At 47.2% G+C, this 19,397-nt stretch overlaps 1 protein-coding gene across 3 annotated transcripts in view; it reads left to right on the forward strand.

Moving 5' to 3' along the window:
* The window catches only part of CDON (cell adhesion associated, oncogene regulated), a 54,617-nt gene extending 35,845 nt beyond the window's left edge, over window positions 1-18,772 (forward strand). For all 3 annotated transcript variants that reach the window (XM_057382066.1, XM_057382065.1, XM_057382067.1), the window contains 10 exons: window positions 88-216; window positions 1,039-1,245; window positions 1,872-2,053; window positions 3,226-3,331; window positions 6,509-6,631; window positions 8,012-8,239; window positions 9,251-9,525; window positions 11,866-11,945; window positions 16,521-16,777; window positions 17,600-18,772. In XM_057382066.1, the coding sequence (XP_057238049.1) occupies window positions 88-216; window positions 1,039-1,245; window positions 1,872-2,053; window positions 3,226-3,331; window positions 6,509-6,631; window positions 8,012-8,239; window positions 9,251-9,525; window positions 11,866-11,945; window positions 16,521-16,777; window positions 17,600-17,766 (1,754 nt within the window). In that variant the 3' untranslated portion in view covers window positions 17,767-18,772. The remainder of the gene's footprint in view (window positions 1-87; window positions 217-1,038; window positions 1,246-1,871; window positions 2,054-3,225; window positions 3,332-6,508; window positions 6,632-8,011; window positions 8,240-9,250; window positions 9,526-11,865; window positions 11,946-16,520; window positions 16,778-17,599) is intronic.
* Window positions 18,773-19,397: the final 625 nt, after the last annotated feature.

Consider the following 19,397-nt stretch of genomic DNA (forward strand, 5'->3'; position numbering starts at 1 on the left):
AGGGAGTGACCTTGTAGAGTGAGCATTAATGAACAGCGTTTCCTTACCCAGGCTCTGCAYTGATTACTGTCTGTCAAATCTTCTCAGAAAGAGCATCATCCTCGAAAAACACCCAGGCTCCATCTCCACCCGTAGGAATCCCCAAACATCCCATTGTTCATGAAGGCACAAATAATTTCGGTGTCGTCCTTCCGGACCTGTCTCGCCACAGTGGAGGTAGGGGAGTGGATGGTTTGTGCTTCGGGTGTCAAAAGTTGTGTTGCAAAGAGCTGCATCTGAGTTCACCTGTGYTCCAGGTGCTTGTGTTGCCTCCTCTATTTCCTGTTTATTCTGAGGCTGCTCTGTTACAGAGGATTTCCAAGGATCCTGCTGCCCACATGTGTGGCTCTCAAAAATCCAGAGAATTTTCACTTCTTGCAGCCCATGTTCTTGCAGGTCATTTTTAAACCTGCCGTTCCTTTTTGCTAAATACTCTGGTTTTTCTCTTTCCTTCCACTGAGAAAGAGCCAGGGGAAGAGGGGGAAATGGGAAKTGGCTGTGTTTTTTACTAACACCCCTCTTTCCCTTCTCTCTGTCCCACTGCTGCCTGTAACTTCAGTGAGTTCCGTAAGTATATCCTGGTGCATGTTTYGTTCTCTCTTCCTTCTCGTTTCTCTAGCACTCATTGCTGCAGATGGGTTGAAGTTCCATTGGGTCTGGGGGAATTTTGGGGGCTTGAAAATGATAATGGTGTTTTTYCTGTTTGCTTAGTGTGTGTGTCTGTTTCCATGTAGAGATGGTTGGAGTAGTGCRATACCATATGATTTTATAATATTCTATTTAAGAATGTATTATTGATAATCAGTACTGATAATCAATTCCTTTGCTGTCTGCCCATCATCCTTTCCAGCAGAGTAAGGTGATTTCAGGAGGATTTAAGATTCTCCTTGCTARTATGTGAAATCCAACATAATCATCAGCAGCGAGTCTAATCCGTTGTTACTGAAAATCAACTTTCAGCTGACTCTAATCCTCCTGCAACCGAATTTCCCATTTCAGTTCCAGAAGCTCCTGACCGACCCACRATATCCACGGCGTCGGAATCATCTGTTTATGTCACATGGATCCCCCGTGCCAACGGGGGCTCCCCCATCACTGCYTTCAAGGTGGAGTACAAGCGCCTGGGTCGCAACAGTGACTGGCTCGTTGCAGCTGACAACATCTCTCCCTCCAAACTGTCCGTGGAAGTTCGCAACTTGGAGCCAGGTATCAGAAATGATCTTCCATTACYGCTGMTCTTSGGTTGTTCCMTTTCGACTTCTGCTTGGTTTACCCYGTTTCTGCTCGATTAGGTTTGGTGCATGGCCTAGGAGCTTGTTACATGAATTTGAGTTGATTTCTGGCTTTCCAAGTGGAAAAAATCCCTGCCATAATTTAATACTTGTTCATGTGGAGAGAAGGGCTGTGTATCACTGCTATTTTTAACTTAATTGTTCTTYTAGTGAACACTCAGAATGTAGAGAAAAATGCATTAATGGAAGAATGTCTGTCTTGACTTCTTCCAGTGTCCAGCCCTGAAAACTCTGAAGGCAAAATGCAGAGGAGAAGAGGTAGTGGATGGTGATAGGGATTCTTTGAAGCATCTTCTCAGTGCCCASCAGTTCAGGGACTTCCTGAGTTGAKGGAGGCATCTTTGTGTATACACTAGCCTTTGGTTTTCCTTAAGTGACTTCTAGAAGCTGTTTGCATCTCCACATCAGTCTGTGGCAAGGATTCCTCTGCCTTTTTTAACTGGATGTTGTGCAAAAAGCGCTTCCCAATCTGTTTAGTCTCCTCGAATCCCCTTCCTAGCGCTCGTTTCGCTCCAACGGCTCCTTCCTTTCCCTTAAAAGGAGAAATGTACAGGTTCCGAGTGATCGCGGTGAACAACTACGGCGAGAGCCCGCGGAGCGCGGCGTCGCGGCCGTACCAGGTGGCCGGCTTCAGCAGCCGCTTCTCCAGCCGGCCCATCGCGGGGCCGCACATCGCCTACACCGAGGCCATCAGCGACACGCAGATCATGCTCAAATGGACGGTGGGTGTGGCAGCCCCMCGTGCGTCCCACGGTTTGTGCTGCCTGGGGTGTTTAAGGGTTGAGGATGCTGAGTTGTGTGTGGTGGTTTTGCTCCCTCTGAGACCTGGAGATGGTTGTGTTCCTAGGGCAGGGCTGAGATGCTTCGTGTCCATGTGGAACTGGGGGAGTTCATGGGACATGTGCCTCTGGAGCCCTTTTCCCCCATTTCCACACCCTTTTTTCCGCTCAGAGGCAGCCCTCAGTCAGTTGTCTGCTGCCTCTTGCACCATCTCCCAGCTTCCCTCCACCCCGCTCCCCTTCCAGCTCCCCAGAGACCCCACACCCCCTGCTCGGGTTACGCCAGATGTGCCCAACCGGCAGCTCCGGCAAGGGGCTACAGCCACCCCAGTCCACCTGCTCTGGCACAGACATATCAGAGGCACCAGTGGGCTTAACTCTGTCCCAARCCCTGTTCATGCCRTGAGCTGTGAGTTGGCTCCATTTCSTGCAATTCCTGCTGCTTTTGTCAATCCAGGCTGGGGTGGCTGGCTGGGAGCGAGTTTCAAACCCGCCGTCTTCCCTCGTGTCCAGTGGAGGTTTCATGTTAGAGAAACGTTTTCCTTTCCCCTGTTACCTCGTCTATTGTAAACAAGTACTTTAAAGTCCTTATTGAAACCCACAGAAATTCTTTGCCCTTGTTTTGAAATCTAACCCCCTGGTATACTTTGGAGGATTTAATGTGTAGAGTTCCCAGTGTTAGTTTGCTCTGCTAGCTCAGCCTTAAGAGATGTTAAGGATAATAAACTTAAAATAACCTCYAGTTCCTCAGGAGGCTGCATAAGTTAAAGTAAAAGATTCTTGAGCTGATTTTTAGAGTGACCTTAACTCTTTCTGAAGAGTTTTATGRTTTTAACTTTTCCATTTCCATCAATCATGAAGATTTTCAGGCTTTGCATGGTCRAACTCTAATTGAGGGTTTGGGAAGYGATGTGGGAGGAAAGTRCYAGYCCGAGCTSAGTCTCTTGTMCCCATCCCACACTAYTGCTACTCCAAGGAGTTCARWCACCTTTRCKTACACAACTATATTAAAAATATTCATAATTCCAGAGCATGAGATGCTAGGTGATGACAACTCAGCAGGGCTCGGTTAAAACTTTCCTTCTCTCATGCATTCTTTTAAAATTCTCTTGCAGTACATTACATCAAGCAACAACAACACACCCATCCAAGGATTTTATATCTATTACCGRCCCACRGACAGYGACAAYGACAGTGACTACAAGAGGGACATCGTGGACGGTACGGTGCAGGCACGCCTGGGGCACTGCGCTGGGGGGAAGGACACCGGTGCAGCCACGTTGGCTGTGTTTATATGAAATCTAAACTGCTTCTCCCAAGCAAAGCCTTTACAATATATCTCACAGAAGGAGCTATCTCAACTACCCAACGTGGGGTTTTGCCCACACGTGAGCTGGTTTCTTCTTCTGAAGCCTCTTTGACATGGAAGCTTGAGGACTAAATACTGGGTTTAAAGTGTGGCTTGTTATACAGCTGCAAATCCTTAATGAAGGTCTATTTAAACTGGTGTAGCTTCAAGTTGTGTAAAGAGAAAGCAGTGTAAATGAGGTTTAACCCAGGATAAAAACATCTGGGTTACAGACTGCACTAACAACTAGCAGGCTTTTAAAATTATTTACCCCAGCATGGACTTTCTAGGCTGGCAGTACGTCGTGTGTAATTGCCTTTCTATCTTACCCCACCTAATCACTTCTCCTGCTATAAGGAAGTTGTTTTTAGCCTCAAGTGCTGTAGCACTCTGCAAATGCAGGTAGGTTTGTGCTTCGTTTTGCCTTTTAATCAAGTTATTTTTTTCCCCTGTGCATATTAGATCATCATTTTCCTGGAAGAAGTTATTAGATAATGTCTATATTAGTCCAGAAGTGGAAAACCCTTTTAAAAATATTTTATTTAATGTCCTTATTGCTCGGCCTGAGCGAACKCAGTGATCTCATTCTGGCCCGATGACGTTAATTATTTTTTTCCCCCTCATTTATTTCAGTTACAAGAGGAATGGGCCTTTATTTTGAAAATTTTCCCCTGCCAGACAATACTGCACATAGTACTTTGATGCATGACATAAGCTTTTGCACACTATAAAGCTATTAAAGATCCAGAGTTTGAGCTCAGAGGCTTTAAAGAACCTTATGCAGGCTGCACCTTCATCTGCAAATGTATTTTAGCCTTTGCTAGACAGAACCTGTGTGTTTATAAATCTTATACACTGAGCAGTGAGTTGTTTAAGTGGGCTCCACTGTGCTGTGAAATTAGCTTGTTTCAGGGTTTTTTTCCCCCGAGCGTGTGTGTATTGAACTCTTTGTGGCAGTCTGAAACCATTAGCAGCTGCTCCGCTCTGCCAGAGCCTGCAACAGAAATCACTTGGTGGAAAGATTTAAACTTCAACTTTTCTTTACTCTGCTTCCCTAAATTAGCTTTTCAGGAGGGGAAAAAAAAAAAAAAGAGAGAGAGAGAGAGAACTATTTTCAATTAAGTTGTGATTGGAAGCACTTGATGTGAAATATGTAGAGCAACATGTGACTTAAGGTATTTTTGCTATAAATCACTTGTTCTTCACTTTTTTTCCCCCCTCTGTTACCTTTGAATTAATCTGTCTGTTTTTTGACAGGGAATTTTATCTTGAAATGACTGCATGAGTTGTGGAAAAAGTGTTGTGATGCCTGTGTTAGCTAAGTGCTTGCCGCAGGCTTTCCTCACAGCTTCCTGTTAAGTCTTGTCTTTCGAGACATTCAAAACTCTGCAGAAACTTTTTTTTTTCCTTATAAATGCTGCTACAGGCAAAATCAGATTTTATTTGAAGGAAAAAACAGGCAAAAAGCTTRACTCTGATGGCTCCTCAGTATGTCTCAGCGACTCCAAGCAAAAACAAAAATATCACCCCTGTTTTGTATCCAGGTCTGAATTTCTGTGTTTCTGGTCTGAATTTCTCTGTTTYGAGGATCGTGGCGATTGAATTTTAAATGTAAATGCAGTCTGATGTCAGTTGTTTAAATGTTTTCCCTTGCTAATGGTGCACGGAGAGGACAGTTAAAGTGCCTGTACTGATTCCAGTTCCACTAATGGTTTGAAGCGGAAACCTAAAACCTGGTGCAGTAATTACCGAAAGGAATGCTTGGGGGTGGGGGCGCCGGGAAAACCGAGCCTGAATCTTGGGAAAACGTGCGATTYAGGGAAAGGCGGTTCCAGCTTCAGCTGGGGCTTGTCTGTTCTCACTGGGATGTGCAGCAGGGAAGGGCTGAACGTGGATCCCACAATGACCACCCCATCCTCACCCTCCTGGGTACCTCCAGAAACTCTGGACCTGGGCTGGGGTCCCGCAGGAATCCCAGTGACAGCCCCTGCCCGCCGAGCACACCCGAGTCTTTTTATTAATGCTTAAATCAGTAGGTGGTAGACAGTTCCTTAGAAACAGTGGAAACAGTTCAAGGTGGTATTTTCCAAGAGGGATTAAGAGCACTCAAACAGTTAATTAAACTCCCTTAAAAAAAAAAAAAAAAAAAAGGGTCGCTGTTTAGTAAAATTTGTCACAAGCCCGTGAAAGTAAAAACTGGGAGTGATTTATCCTGAAGTGCTCAGTACTTCAGGAGGGTGTCTAAATGAAATGCTGGCCAGGGGCCAGAGATGACAAAACCATCCTATTAGARAAGATTGCTTGGCTCGGGCTTGGGCTTGGGCTCTGCAGGGGCAGTGGCACCGGGACAGCCTCGCTGCGTTCCCAGGATGGTTTGTAAAATGCATGTTCAATTATTTGCAGTTTTGGCCAAACTGAGCACCCCAGGTGTGTCCCTCCTGCATGACACTGGCAGCTGCAGGGGCACCTCACGCCTCAAGGGGTGCAGGCTGCAAGAGGATCTGCTCACAGCCAAGTTTTTCCCTTGTCCCAAGCCTTCTGTGCTATTTTCCCTTGTTATTTACCCAATCTACTGTAAATAGTCATCAAAATCCACCCTAAACCAGTCTCTTCGGCAGTTCTGTGTTCAGGGCTGCTGTTGACTTTAAATGCACACGTGTAGATGTCTTGAGTTTTGAGTTTAGTGAGTTCTGGCTTTTCTAGAGAAAGGCTTTCTTTAAAGAATCAGTTGGAAAAAACCCTCACTTCAATTCATCAAAAGGTTCTTCTAATAATTTCACAAGATAACTCAAGWCTTRCAGAATTGTGGAATRATTTGAGTTGGAAGGGACCTTAAAGATCATCCAGTTYCRRCCCTCTGCCATGAGCAGGAATGCCAGTCATGGCCCATGGTTTCAGCTAAGTCCATAAACTGTTAGKAAAGATTTTTSTGCTAGCAGGACAAGCTGCAGTGCYCCTGCATTTGTAGAGAAGGACCCTGTGACACACTCATCCGTGATTCTGGCTTGTGTGAGTGACTGAACTRATTTATTTTTTTCTCCCCCACACAGGTACAAAGCAGTGGCACCTGATAAATCACCTGCAGCCTGAAACCTCGTACGACATCAAGATGCAGTGCTACAATGAGGGYGGGGAGAGCGAGTACAGCAACGTGATGATCTGTGAGACCAAAGGTGAGGCGTTTGGGGCGTGAGAGATCCACCACGGGGAATTTTCTGTGCAGCACCAACGTCAGCTGCGATGGCGACCATAATTTTCTGGAATGTTTCGGAGGATTGTTTTGTCTTCCGAGGCTGGGATTGTTTTGAACATATGGAAAGYGATCTGCTGCACTCCTGAGGCTCTCGGCAGAGCTCTGCAGCTTTGCCTGCCCTCTGAGATAGCKCTGTGCTGATGGCCTCTCCTTAGGAGACAACCGTGCGCCTGAAGATGACAGAATTGATTTGTACGTCTGTTTTATGTCTTYGGGGCTCTGTGACACGTTGTATAAGTGCAGACCACAGCAATTGATGGCTGTGTTGGCTGCCTCCATCCCTAATCCTGCGTGCCTCTGGCACAGAGTTTGTACTGTTCTCGGGAAGTGTCAGATATGGCAGTCACATTTATTTTGCGAAGGATTCCTGTCTCCTTTAATCTCTAAAACCAAGTAAGGCTGTAAAGGGAAAATGCAGACAGTAAACTTCAAATGYGGGGCTATGAAAAAATGTTTGAGGAAAAAAAAAGAAAAAAGCCCTCTGGGAGCGGAAGCATCAAAATCCAGTGAAGTGAGCAGTGAAACCTTTGAARGAAGGAGTAGGAGCTGCAGGGCTTCAAGGCTGCGTGCACAGTTGGTCTCCCTCCTGCAAGGAATATAACTTTCTTGTCTAATTTTAAAACGGGCAAGATGTAATCTGTCATTCACRCTGCCTCTTCCTTCAAATTCATCTCCCCCAGGCTTACAGGATGATCCAGCTTATCCAGCATAGCTGCATGGAGGTGCTCGTGTCTCTCTGACCAGCCTCACTCCTAAGCCAGGCACCTTTTTAGGTTTTTAGTGTTAAAACGAAACAAATCGGAACTGTGGTGTACTGGAAACTAATATAAATGCAATTCCTGGGTTAAACTAGCATCTCATTTTCAGTGATTTTCTGTTCCTCTCTCAGCTGGTCTTGAGCTGTATGGTTTGGAAAGGGGGTTAGCAGGGTTCACATCAGATAAGAGCAGGTCATGTGGCAGAGCCCRGGCAAGAGAAATGCCTGTTGCGGTTTTTCCTGACCTCAGAAGTGGAAAGATTTGTGCTCTTGGAGCAGTTGCTGCCATGGGTACCTCGAGTGGCTCGTTAAAGTTCCAGTGACCTCAAAGAGCGGGTGAGCCGGCAGGATAAATCAATCACCATTTTCCAAGGCAAATAGTTATTACCCAATAGGAGCTGGCCTTCTCRCTGTAGCATTTCATATTGACTTGGAAGCTTTCTTTGCGAGGACTCAGGCTCAMCCATTATTTTCATTTCATAATGAAAAATCACTTTTAGAAAATGCATTTAGTGGCTGTACACTCTGTCTCTGCTCCTCCAGTGAAACGCACGCCGGGAGCTTCCGAATATCCCGTGAGAGACCTGAGCACACCACCGAGCCCYCCYGAGCGGGCRGGGGGCAGCGGGGCCGGGCCGGCCAGCGGCCCCGTGCGCAGCAGTGACATGCTCTACCTGATTGTGGGCTGTGTCCTGGGYGTCATGGTGCTCATCCTCATCGTCTTCATCGCCATGTGCCTGTGGAAGAACCGGCAGCAGAACGCCATGCAGAGTGAGTGGGGGTTGGTTCCCTTTGCTGAGACCATTTCTGGGAATGTCCATGCTGCTGTTTCCTGTTGTGAGCCAACTGGCATTTCTGTAGAGATTTGTACAGAGGGGCCTTAGGTGCAGATTTGGGTTTTTAACAGCAGCAATGTTTCCATTTCTTCACCCTGATGCTCCCTGTTCTGCTGCATCACTGCAGGACTGTGCTGCGGTTTCACCCAGAGAACGGTGTGGGAAAGTTTCTGCAGTTTTTGTTTCACTTGAAGCCCCTGCATGGGTCTCTGATGGTTGCAGAGGCAGAATGTGTGTAATCATAAGCACTTGTTAAAATGTGGAGAGTTAAACCCTTCATCTCTCCCTTTCTCGAGTTCATCTGGAAAGAAAGAGAACTTGCAGCTCTAGGACCGGTCCCTCATTCCCTCTTAGCCCTGCACAACGAGATGGCATTCCATGGCCAAGTCTTCCAGAGAGGTGTTAATCAGGAAAACCTGTTCATTAGCCAGCAGGAGCCTGGGGCAGGAGCTTTGCAAGGTGCTCTGCATCCACCAGCAACCCGGAGCCAGCAGAACCTCTGTACTGGCCTCTTCTGCTCCTGGTGCATAAATCAGCCTTCCTCTTGCCTGTGGTTATTTTTAAATGTTCTTACTCTCCTACAGAGAGAAATGGAACAAAACTTCTTGTAAGATAAGATAGTGTCTTCAGCTGCAAGCCAGGAAGATCTTCTGGAAGCAGCTTGTAGCAGATAGAGCAGAGGGGCTGTTGGTGATACAAATGGCCTGGTTTTAGGGTGCTCTCGTAGTGATTGACATAAGCCATGTCCTTGCAGACCAACAGTTCTGGTCTGCTCTCCAGGACGTGGCTGTTTTCCATGTCTGCGTTTGTGTGCTAAGCACTTGGATATCAGAGTTGGATCAAAAAGTTAAGAGAAAGAAAAACCAAGTTTCTTTCTATTTTAGGGCTGCTCGTTTAGTTGCTCCTTTAGCACTGAAAGTGCTTTCAGCAATCCTGTGTTTTGCAGAATACGACCCTCCTGGCTACCTCTACCAAGGGGCAGATCTCAATGGGCAAATGATGGAGTACACGACCTTACCCGGGACGAGCCGGGTCAACGGCAGCATCCACGGCAACTTCCTCAGCAATGGCCTCAGCAAYGGCTGTCCCCACGTCCACCACAAAGTCAGCAACGGTGTCAACGGGATCATGAGCGGAGGAGGAGCAGGGCTGTACCCAGGGCACACCAACTCCCTGTCCAGGACACACGTGGACTATGAACACCCCCATCACCTCGTGAACGTAAGGTTCTACACCGGGTGGGGGGCTCAGCCCAGACCTTGGGATTTATTCAGATTTAATTCAGCTGGGGGAATGCTCATCCATTGATAACAGCCAGTTCCACTGAATTCCTTATCCCAGAGGAAGCAACTGGGCTGATATTTGTGATACAAACATCATGGTTTTCATTTGAGAATATCAGATGACAGCAAGAATTCCACTTACTCTGGGAAATCTGCCTCTGCCCTCCTCCTAACAGCATGTAAGCTCTGAGAATGCCTCAGCGCTGGGCTTGAGATACTTTACTCGTACATATGGTATTTCTCAATCTCCAASTTAAATACATTTAATTATAGCTGCTTATTCTGCAGCTTTATGGATCACCCGTTTTTCCCCCACCTGTTTCAGATCTGTAACTCTGAGCAGTGCTATTAATTATGGCAAAGCACGAATGGCGCAGGAGGCTCCRTGGAATGAAGTGCCCCATACATCTTGAACTGCAGCAGCGCAATAACGCTGCTTTTTTTTGCTTTTTTTTTTTCCCCCCAGTCCCCCTGTTTGTGACTGTTGAGACAGGCTCGTTTTTTGTTTTGAAATTGAAAATAAAATTAAAAACCAATTTCAGTCTGCGATCCAGCCTTTGTATGCTGTGGAAAAATACTCCGTTTGCTGAAATGCGTCCYGTTTCCAAGAGAGAATAATGATTTCATTATTGTCTATGGAAACAGATGGCTTGCATTCAAACTTACTAAACTTACTCAAAACTGTGAACATTGCCCAGGAAAACTGAAAGAAAAAGTTCAAAAGTCTGAATAACCCATGCTGTTTCTTGAGAAAAAAAATGGGTCTATTGTTTGTGTTGGTAATTGAGCACAAGCACTTCGTTTTATTGAACAACAAATTAGCACTTGCACAGTAGTTGCCACTTCAATTCCCTCCAGTTTGAGCCCAGACCAGTCAGTTCTTCACCCCATTCTGTCCTTGGACTGCCTGTGTAGCAAGAAGTGCCCATTTTTGGTTGTTTTCAAGATCAACCAAGACCCAAACTGGGGTTTTTTTTGACCTGTCCAACTTCCCAGTGGGTGAAACTCTCCAAAAGTCTCCAAGCCCTCAAGGAGGGAAGATTTGCAGTGCTCAAAAGCTCGCCCAGGAGAAAGCTTGGGAGTTTGCATTGATGTTTTGTCCCTCCTGTTTTTATTTTTTGGGGGAAAAAGAAGGAAATACATGTGTGCTGACACAGGTCTTGGTGCCTGGAGCTCCTCCGTGCCATGAGGTGTCCACCCAACACCTCTCTCTTCCTGGGAATTGGTGACAGGGTTGAGTCTTTCTTTCCCCACGTTGTAGAAAGTTTGAGTCACACGATGTCACAGGATCCCTGCCCATGGAGAAGGGCTGGGGCTGGCACGTGGGCGAGGCCAGGSAGAGGAACAGGATGTTCTGATCCTCGTTAGGTCGCTCTTTATTGTTTCAGTGATTGGGCTAAATGAKGAAGGGAGAAACTGGCCAGGATGGCAATCAAGACTAATCAGGCATTTCCTCAGTGCTCCCTGTGCCTCAAAAGCTTTGGGATAAGCTCTGGTTTTTGCAAAAATGGGGATTGCTAGAAGTTCCCTACCACTTCTGCCAAAAGCCAGGTGAGCCTCCCCAGCCTGGCTCCCTCCCGGAGCCTGGTGTGGACGCCTGGCTCTGCAGCCCTGTTTGAGTGGCTCCTGCATCCCTGTCTGCCTGGTCCCTCACAATGAGGTATGTGTTAATCTGGGCATTTCGACTGGCTTGTAATGGCCCCGTTAGCCAAAACCAACAACACAAAATCCCTCGCACCCAGAGTCATTGCTGGCTGAGGAATTACCCCATCTGTGCAAATACGAAACGGTTCAAAAACCAGTGTAGTGAAGTAAACTGATCTAATCAGAGTAATTACAGGAAAGTGGGATGGGTTTGTATGTGACATCAGCCCTGCAAATTTAATCCTCTGTCTCCCTAAACAAGCCTTGTGTGCTAATGAACAGCAGTTCGCTTTCATGTCTGTCATCAGCGTTAAAAATAAATATATTTACAGTGTGTTTATTAAATTAAACCTCAGCATATTAAGCTGAAAACAGACCAGGGAAATGACCACATACTTGTCTAAGCTGCAGTTATTTACTTTTCCCTGACACACACGCTGGCAAAGCTCTCCCCTGGCCGTTGGACAATCGCTCAGTGTTGCTGTGCCATGTACAGCACGGAGCAGGGCATTGATAATGCCATCAGAGCTGGGAAACTGAGGCAAAGAGCTCAGCTGCCTCCTCAGCACCTCTCTGGGGTGTCTGAACAGTGATTTGATTCCTAATTATTGATTATTAACCCTTCCTGCTGCAGGGTGGCGGGATGTACACGGCGGTGCCACAGGCTGACCCCTCGGAGTGCATCARCTGCCGGAACTGTCGGAACAATAACAGGTGAGAAAGAACCTGCACGGGGGCAGAACCTCACTCTGGGTGCTCTGCTGGAGCTGAGGCTGACAAAAACTGAGAGCTGCAGTCCTGGCTGGCACCAGGAGCTCCCTGGATGACCTTGTCAGCAGTTGAGGATTGTCCACAGGATGGAATAAAACAAGTTGTTAAACCCCCAGAGCTCACTTTTCTCCTCTGATGCTCTCTAGGAAGTGAGGCAGGTTGGGCACTGCGTTTTTTTTAAAAAAAATCCTTATTTCCTGTGTTTTCTTCAGTTTTGAGATAACAAAATCATTCCATATGGAGCTTGTCAAATCGGATTTAATTGGTCTTCTGTATTTTACACTTCCTGACATTCCCTTATGAACGCTGACCAGCTCACCCCTTTGCCTTCACAATGCTATCCTTTGTAAAACGTGGGGTTTGAAGTTCTTGAGGCCTTCAGGAGGAGTTTGAGCAGCCACTGTCAGAGTGGGATGCATTTTTTTCATGGGAAAGGGGATTCTTGTGTARAATAAGGGAAAATCTGTCTTCTGCGTTGTTGCTGCGAGTCGGAAACCTAATAAAAATTGTTACATTTTTCAATTTTGGAATTAATACCCTCGTAGGCTTCTGACTAAATCTCTGGTTATTTTAGTAATTATAAAGAGGACTGAAAGTCGGACAAGCTGGGCTGCTCTGACTGCTGAGTTTTTTTTTCAATCATACTTTGATTTTTCTGTATTGTTAAAATCTTCAGCTGCCTTTGGGTGTGCATCTGGAGAAGCTGAGTTGRAATTAATCACAGAATCATTGAATATTCTGAGTTGGGCTCACAAGCATCATCGAATCCAACCCCTATGGAACAACAAAGCTTTGTTGAAGGCAGAAAACACATTCACTTTATTTTCATGGTTTTACATTTTGAAATATCACTTATAACAGGTTCTGAATCCTTCCTCCTTCCATAAATATGTGCATGACAGATGGAGCTGGGGCTGCCTTGCCTGGACCAATGTCCCTGGCAGGTGCCAGGAGAGCCCAGTGTGTTCCCTCACAGGGCAATGCTGTGCAGCAGCTCTTAACAGGATAACTGAGACTGGGGGTAATTTGGAACACTCCACATATGTTACACTGTAATTAAAAGCTTGGTTCCAGTTTTAAACACATTGAATTTTTTATTTGCTCTTTTTTTTTCCCCTAAGAAAGTGAGGGAAAGAGTCCAGTCCCCTGCAACCGCACTGCTCCTCCCAGACGGGTCATCAGCAGGGCCTGAACTTTGAGTTTTCACAGCCCCATTCTATATTTGACTGCTTGGTAGGGAAACAAATTGTCCCCTACAGCTGCCTTAGCCCGGAGGGGATCATTAACCTCGGTTTGGCAGGAGAGCTGCGTGTCCAGAGCGCTCTGTTCCTGTGCTGGCGCTGGGGGAATGGGAAGAGGACATGGGAGAGGGGAATGGAGAGGCCAGGACGTGCCTCAGCATTACACCAGGGAGCTGGGTGTATGGCCAGGGCCAGGAGGAGGAGGAGGAAGGCTAATGCAGTCTTCTCAGTAGGTTTTGGCAGGTGGGAATTTGGGGCTGGAGCATTTTCCCCATTTTGTTCAACCATTTTTGGCTGGGTGTATGACCAGGGTGAGGAGGAGGAGGAGGAAGGCTAATGCAGTCTTCTCAGTAGGTTTTGGCAGGTGGGAATTTGGGGCTGGAGCATTTTCCCCATTTTGTTCAACCATTTTTGGCTGGGTGTATGACCAGGGTGAGGAGGAGGAAGGCGTGGTGGGTTAGTGCAGCTGAGTCAGTAGGTTTTGGCAATGGGAATTTGGGGCTGGAGCATTTTCCCTGTTTTGTTCAACCTTGCAGCACAGGTGAGGGCTGTCCCCGACCCATCTTTGCTGGTGGCAGGAGAGTCCTTTCCTTGTCCCACCCTGGAACCACTGCCCCTCATGTGCTGGGTCAGGCAGCTCCYTCTGCACCCAGGGGAGGCTCAGGTGGACACATCTCTGGCAGGGGGAGGTCTCCAGATTGAGAGCATGTCCTCGGTGCTGTGAATTCCTCACTGATCCAATCCCACCAAATCCCTGGAGCTGTCACTGATCTGGGGTGAATTTTAGCAGTTATGTGAATTGTGACCACGTGCAAATGAATCCTAAAGGTTGAGCATTATTTCATGGCTGTTCTCAGCAACAGCCATCTCAGAGCTGGTTTTATTATTCCAGTGCTGAAATCCCTGGGTCTTCTGTTTAAATTAGCACTTTATCCCTCATAACTGCTCGTGGAGCCCTGCCAGAGGGAGAAGCTGCTGAAACCTGGAGACCTGCTTTGCTATTGTGGACAAAGCCTGTGGTTGACAGGATTGAGAATTGATCTTTTTTTTTTTCTCTTGTGCCTTTGTGCTAAAGCTCTCAAGGTACCTGATGTTTGCAGAGGAATTTACGCTTTTGCAGATCGCTCTCCTTTGCAAATTCACTRTATTTTTAATCAGAAATCTGAAATGCACAATTCAAATGGAGGAGCATCAGTTTGTTTTTCCAGCTTTTTCATCTAATTTTTTTTTTTTTAGAATATGGTTTGGTAGGGTTTTAGCACTGAGAATTGATAGAAAATGTGTTTTCTGCAGTGGGGATTTTACGTCACTCTTCCTGCACACTCTGCTCTGGATATCCCCATGGCTAGTTTCCATCAAAATGTGGTTATTGAAACTTAAAAGGCTGAACTGCTGTGTTGAAACATCCTTCAAGCCCTTGCAATAATACAGAGAGCTACCCTGACCTCTGTATCTTTRAGAAGAAACCCCCAGAAACATGCAAACCCAAACATTTAGATGGGTTTCTCCGAGCCTTTTTTCTAAATAATGAGTGAGCACAGTCAAAACCTCTGCGGAGAGAAAGGCAAACTAATAAATGGATTTGTTTGAGGACCAGATGTGTTTCATGTGGATTCTCCCGTGGCTTCTGTGGTATTTTGGTACTTGGAATAATGATTTTGGAGGCAGCTACAGGAGCAGAAGGACAAAATAGGAGAGTGAAGGTTGAAGCTTGGTGCTGCTCCATCCTCAGAGCTTTTGGGAGGGGAGCAGGCTCCAGGGGGAACTCGTTTGTCCCCTGTTTTGGTGAAGGTGAAGCTTCTGCTGGAAGGGAAGCTCACTGCAATTCCTCCTCTGACAAGTTTATTTCTGTTGTTGTTGATGTTTTGTTGCTCTTTTGGTTCTGGCAGTGTTGATCTCTGGTTTTGGTCAGGTTTCAGGACTGAGCTGAGGATCCAGGCAGGGCTCTAGGACAGGTCCCTCCACTGTGATGGTTTTCAGCATTGCTGTGACCTTTTTAATGACATTAAATTGTTTTCTGGGACTTGGGCAGGTCTTTACTGAGACTGCCAAGCTTAACATGTCCTGGTTTTAAATCTTTTTGAGCTCAGTGCTGTCGAGGTCAGCTCTGCTGGCTGCTGCCCTGGCACTGCTGGTGCCCGAGTCCATCTTCCCTTCTTTTCCAGAAATTTTTCATCCWCTCTGCTCAGTTTTGGGCCAGAATCAGTCTGGAGCAGCACAGGGTGCTGCTCTCTGTGCCAGCAGGATCCCCAGGTCCCAGGGATCAATTTTTATGTTTCAAATGCCAGTCTCAAGCAGCCCCAGGGATCAGTGCKCTGGGCTGACCCCTGTGAGCAGAGCAGGGGAGGGATGGATTTACATTTGGTAGGAAGAAAAGAGAAGAAGGGTGCTCAGAGCTGTATCTGCACCAGCACATGGAGACCTGAAGCCTGTTCAGCTGTCACAGGAGTGTTTTGGAGTGTCACTGGAGGGTGTGAACACTCTTCATCCTTATTTCCATGTTTTTATCTGCGGATCCATCTCCATCCTGCCCTGCAGGAGCATTATGGAGTGTGGTTTCTCAAAGTTTGTGATGGCTGTACAAGTGAGCCTTTTACATTTGGGGTAGTTACGGATTTTTCATGGCTTTTCCAATTGTTTATATAAATGTTCCCTGAGGCCACATTGTTCACGGGGCTGCAMACACYGAGGTGTTTTCCCTCGTCCMGCCATGGTGTGTGTGTCAAAATCCTGYTCCTTTTTGTTTAAAGCTCAAATACCTCAGCTGTAACAATTGAKTCAGCACTTCAGCTTCAATTCCACAGCTTTATTCAGGTATCAAGTGCCACWTTCTGACTCACACAACAGAAAGGGGGGTTAAATTTGTTATATTGCATCTATTTTTCTAATTTGCATTCACTCCGATAACACTTAGTATTTTTTTTCTGAGGCACTTAAGTTTGCTGCTTGGGTTTCAAATTTGAGCTCTTTATCTTGGCAGTGAAAACATGTTTTATGGAGTTGCTTTGATGGAGAAATGGACTCACAAGTCAGGTCATTGGGTCTCAATTGATGGGGGAAGGAGCTGAGCGTGTTTTGAATGTTTTCAGCTGTCTGCTGGGAGAAAAAAAYCCACTCAGTGCTTTTCTTGATGTCAGAATTGCTCCAAATATATTTAAAACTGATTTGACAAATGCTCTGATTGTTGACRTGGTAAAGCACTTAGAAGTCACATTTTCTCAAGAAAAGGGGGGAAAGAAGCTGCTCTGAGTAACTTTGGCCTCTGTCCCTCCCGCAGGTGTTTCACCAAAACCAACGGCACTTTCAGCAGCAGCGCACTGCCCGTGGTGCCCCTCGGAGCCCCTTTCCAGCAGGACGGTGTGGAGATGAAGCCCCTGAGCCCCCATGTGATGGTGGCCATGTGCCTGGCCTCGGCCAGCCCCGAGTGCAGCCCCCGGCTGGAGGAGAGCGGCGGGGAGAGCACGGAGCAGCCCCCAGCCCAGCACCCCTGCTGCCGGGAGAGCCTCAGCCGGCTCTCCGTGGATTGCACGGACGGTGAGGCACCCTGCAGCATGTCACTGCTGCCTGTGAGGCTGGGAATATTCCCTAGGACACCTGTAGGGACTGGATTTACTGTGGAGAAGGCAGTAATTGAACCCTTGTAGGATCAGGCTCCAAGGAAGGTGAAGCATCCTGCCTTCCTCATTGTGGGGAGTGGGAGCGGTGCTGCCCCAGTGCCCTGGCCCTGCCCTGCCCTTGTGATTGATGTCTCCAAAAAGGGCTGGTGGAGCACACAGGGATGCTGGGACTGATGGATGCTGCACTCACAGCACACCCATGGCCCCACACCGCTGGCACTTGGGCATTCAGAGCCATCCCAGAGGCACAGGGAGGGAGCTGGGCTGACCTCCCTGTGAGCTGTTGGATACGGGCCCTGTGCTTGTGCCTGCCACGGTGGGAATGAGCCTGAGCCCAAAGAGCATCACCCACTGCTGTGGGGTGTAGGCTTTGGACAGTAGAGAGCTGTTTGTTGTAATAAATAAAAAATCTTGGGTAAATAAATACAACTAGTATATAGGAAAATTAGTTTACAGGGAAGTGGGACTTTGGGAAAAGAACAGAGAAGAAATAAGAAGAGGAACAAAAGAATAAGTTATATTTATATATTATACATTTTATGTGAATAGAGACGAATTGTTGATGGTTTGAGTTATTATAAAAGACGTTTTTTTTTGGTGTGCAACCTCCTAAACAAAATCCATATCTCAATCACTAACACAGTGGAATTAAGAGTTTTTGGGGCATGTGGGTCWGTTGAGCTGACACAATCTCCTGAAAAACCCAACACAACCAACCCRCCCTGCTCTTGCTTTGCAGGCGGCAGCTGCGTGCACTCGGAAACGTCGAACCACATTTTGAGTTGGAGTCCCCTCATTCTGCAGCCTGTTTCCAAGGACTGTAAGGAAAAACCAGGATGGAGTTCATCCGGAGTCACCCTAAATGGTTCTGGGGACCTTCGTCAGCTCCAGCTGCGGGAAACCTGAGGAAGTGACCGTTGTCCCCAYTTAACGCCGGGAACTGCACCGCAGCATCGCTGAGAGGGAGTGACGGGGGGATGTTAATTATAACAGAGAGAGTCACTATTTATTTTTTGTAGTAGTGTCATATGAATGTATCTTGGTTTCAAAATGGTTGCCTTTTTATATTATTTATGCCTTGAAATCCCTTTTTTTTGTTGGTTTTTTTTTTCTTCCCCCACACACCGCAAAACTAGCCTGGTTATGTGTATAAAAAAAAAGAATTGTAATAATATAAAGAATGAGGATGGGAAATGTGGAGTGTGTTTCCGTGGCAATTTACCAGTGGGAGAAGCACTTCTGAGGAGCCTGAGAGAGGGATTTAAGCAGGTCTGAAATGACCAACGGCTGCCAYCTCCCTGGCAGCTCAGTGACATGGTACTCAAACCTTCTTTCCATGAACACCTCCTGGCCTCTTTCGATTTCTCTGGGAAGATCCCGATGAGGAAATAAGAAGATTAATAAGAAAAATGAGCCTCTGTGCTGTGCAGCTTGAAGCAGAACAGTGACTGTGTCCTTGGATGCTCAATAACCCTTGTATCTGCAGAAGTGCAGGTGGAAATCCAGCCTGTCTCACTGTTCTACTCGCAGAAGACAAAATCCAGCTCAACTCTTGGTTTGAGRGATTATGAACAGCTCGGACAGCTCTGAAATGAAGCCAGTCACGGCGAAACAGCCCSCACCAGCCCTGGGCACGGCTGTCTGGAACCCGTCCCTCCCGGACACRGCATGACAGAGGTGCTGCAACCTTAACTGCRGGGCTCCGGTGGGTGTTTCAAYGTTTCCTTTCCAAATTTAATCCCASTAAATCACCCAAACCAGCGCTTGCAGAGCACTCCCTCCCCCCACACGTGTCGCGATGCAAAGCCCCAGAAATGAAGCACATAACTCGGGGGTCTGGGCGCCCCGAGGTGACACATGTGCAGCCCAGAGCAGCGTGTTCCTGGCCGGTCTGGGAAGGCAGGGATCCGTGCCAGCCTGGCTGCAGCTGCTCCAAAGCCCTGGGGAGCTCCTGGTGCAGCTTCACCCCTTGCAGGGTTTGGGCAGGGATGGCTGTGTGAGGAGGGAGTGCTGGAGATGCGCTTTGGTAGCGGCAGCTCCGTGGGCTATTCCGGGTGTTGGGATGGGTTTTTACATTTCAGAGAGTCCCAGAAAACGGTTTGATTTGGGAGAGATGTTTAAGCCCATCCACTTCCACCCCGCTGCCACAGGCAGGAACACCTTCCACTGTCCCAGGGTGCTCCAAGCCCCATCCAACGCAGCCCTGGAGATTTCCAGGGATCCAGGGGCAGCCACAGCTTCTCTGGGCACCCTGTGCCAGGGCCTCCCCACCCTCACAGGGAACAATTCCTTCCCAATATCCCATCTAACCCTGCCCTCTGGCAGTGTGAAACCATTCCCCCTTGTCCTGTCACTATCTGCCTGTATAAAAAGTCCCTCTCCCTCCTGTTTATATGCCTCCTTCAGGTACTTGAAGGCCACAGTGAGCTCTCCCCAAAGCCTTCTCTTCCATTGCATTATTTGTGGTTATATTTTTTTTCCGTTTTTTTTTTAGGGTTGTGCATCCTTCCCATTAAAGCTGCCTTATTCCAAAGTTC

The sequence above is a fragment of the Malurus melanocephalus genome, unplaced genomic scaffold (assembly GCF_030028575.1).
Source record: "Malurus melanocephalus ecotype Western Australia unplaced genomic scaffold, MMel_1.1 scaffold_548, whole genome shotgun sequence".
Taxonomy (NCBI): Eukaryota; Metazoa; Chordata; class Aves; order Passeriformes; family Maluridae; genus Malurus; species Malurus melanocephalus.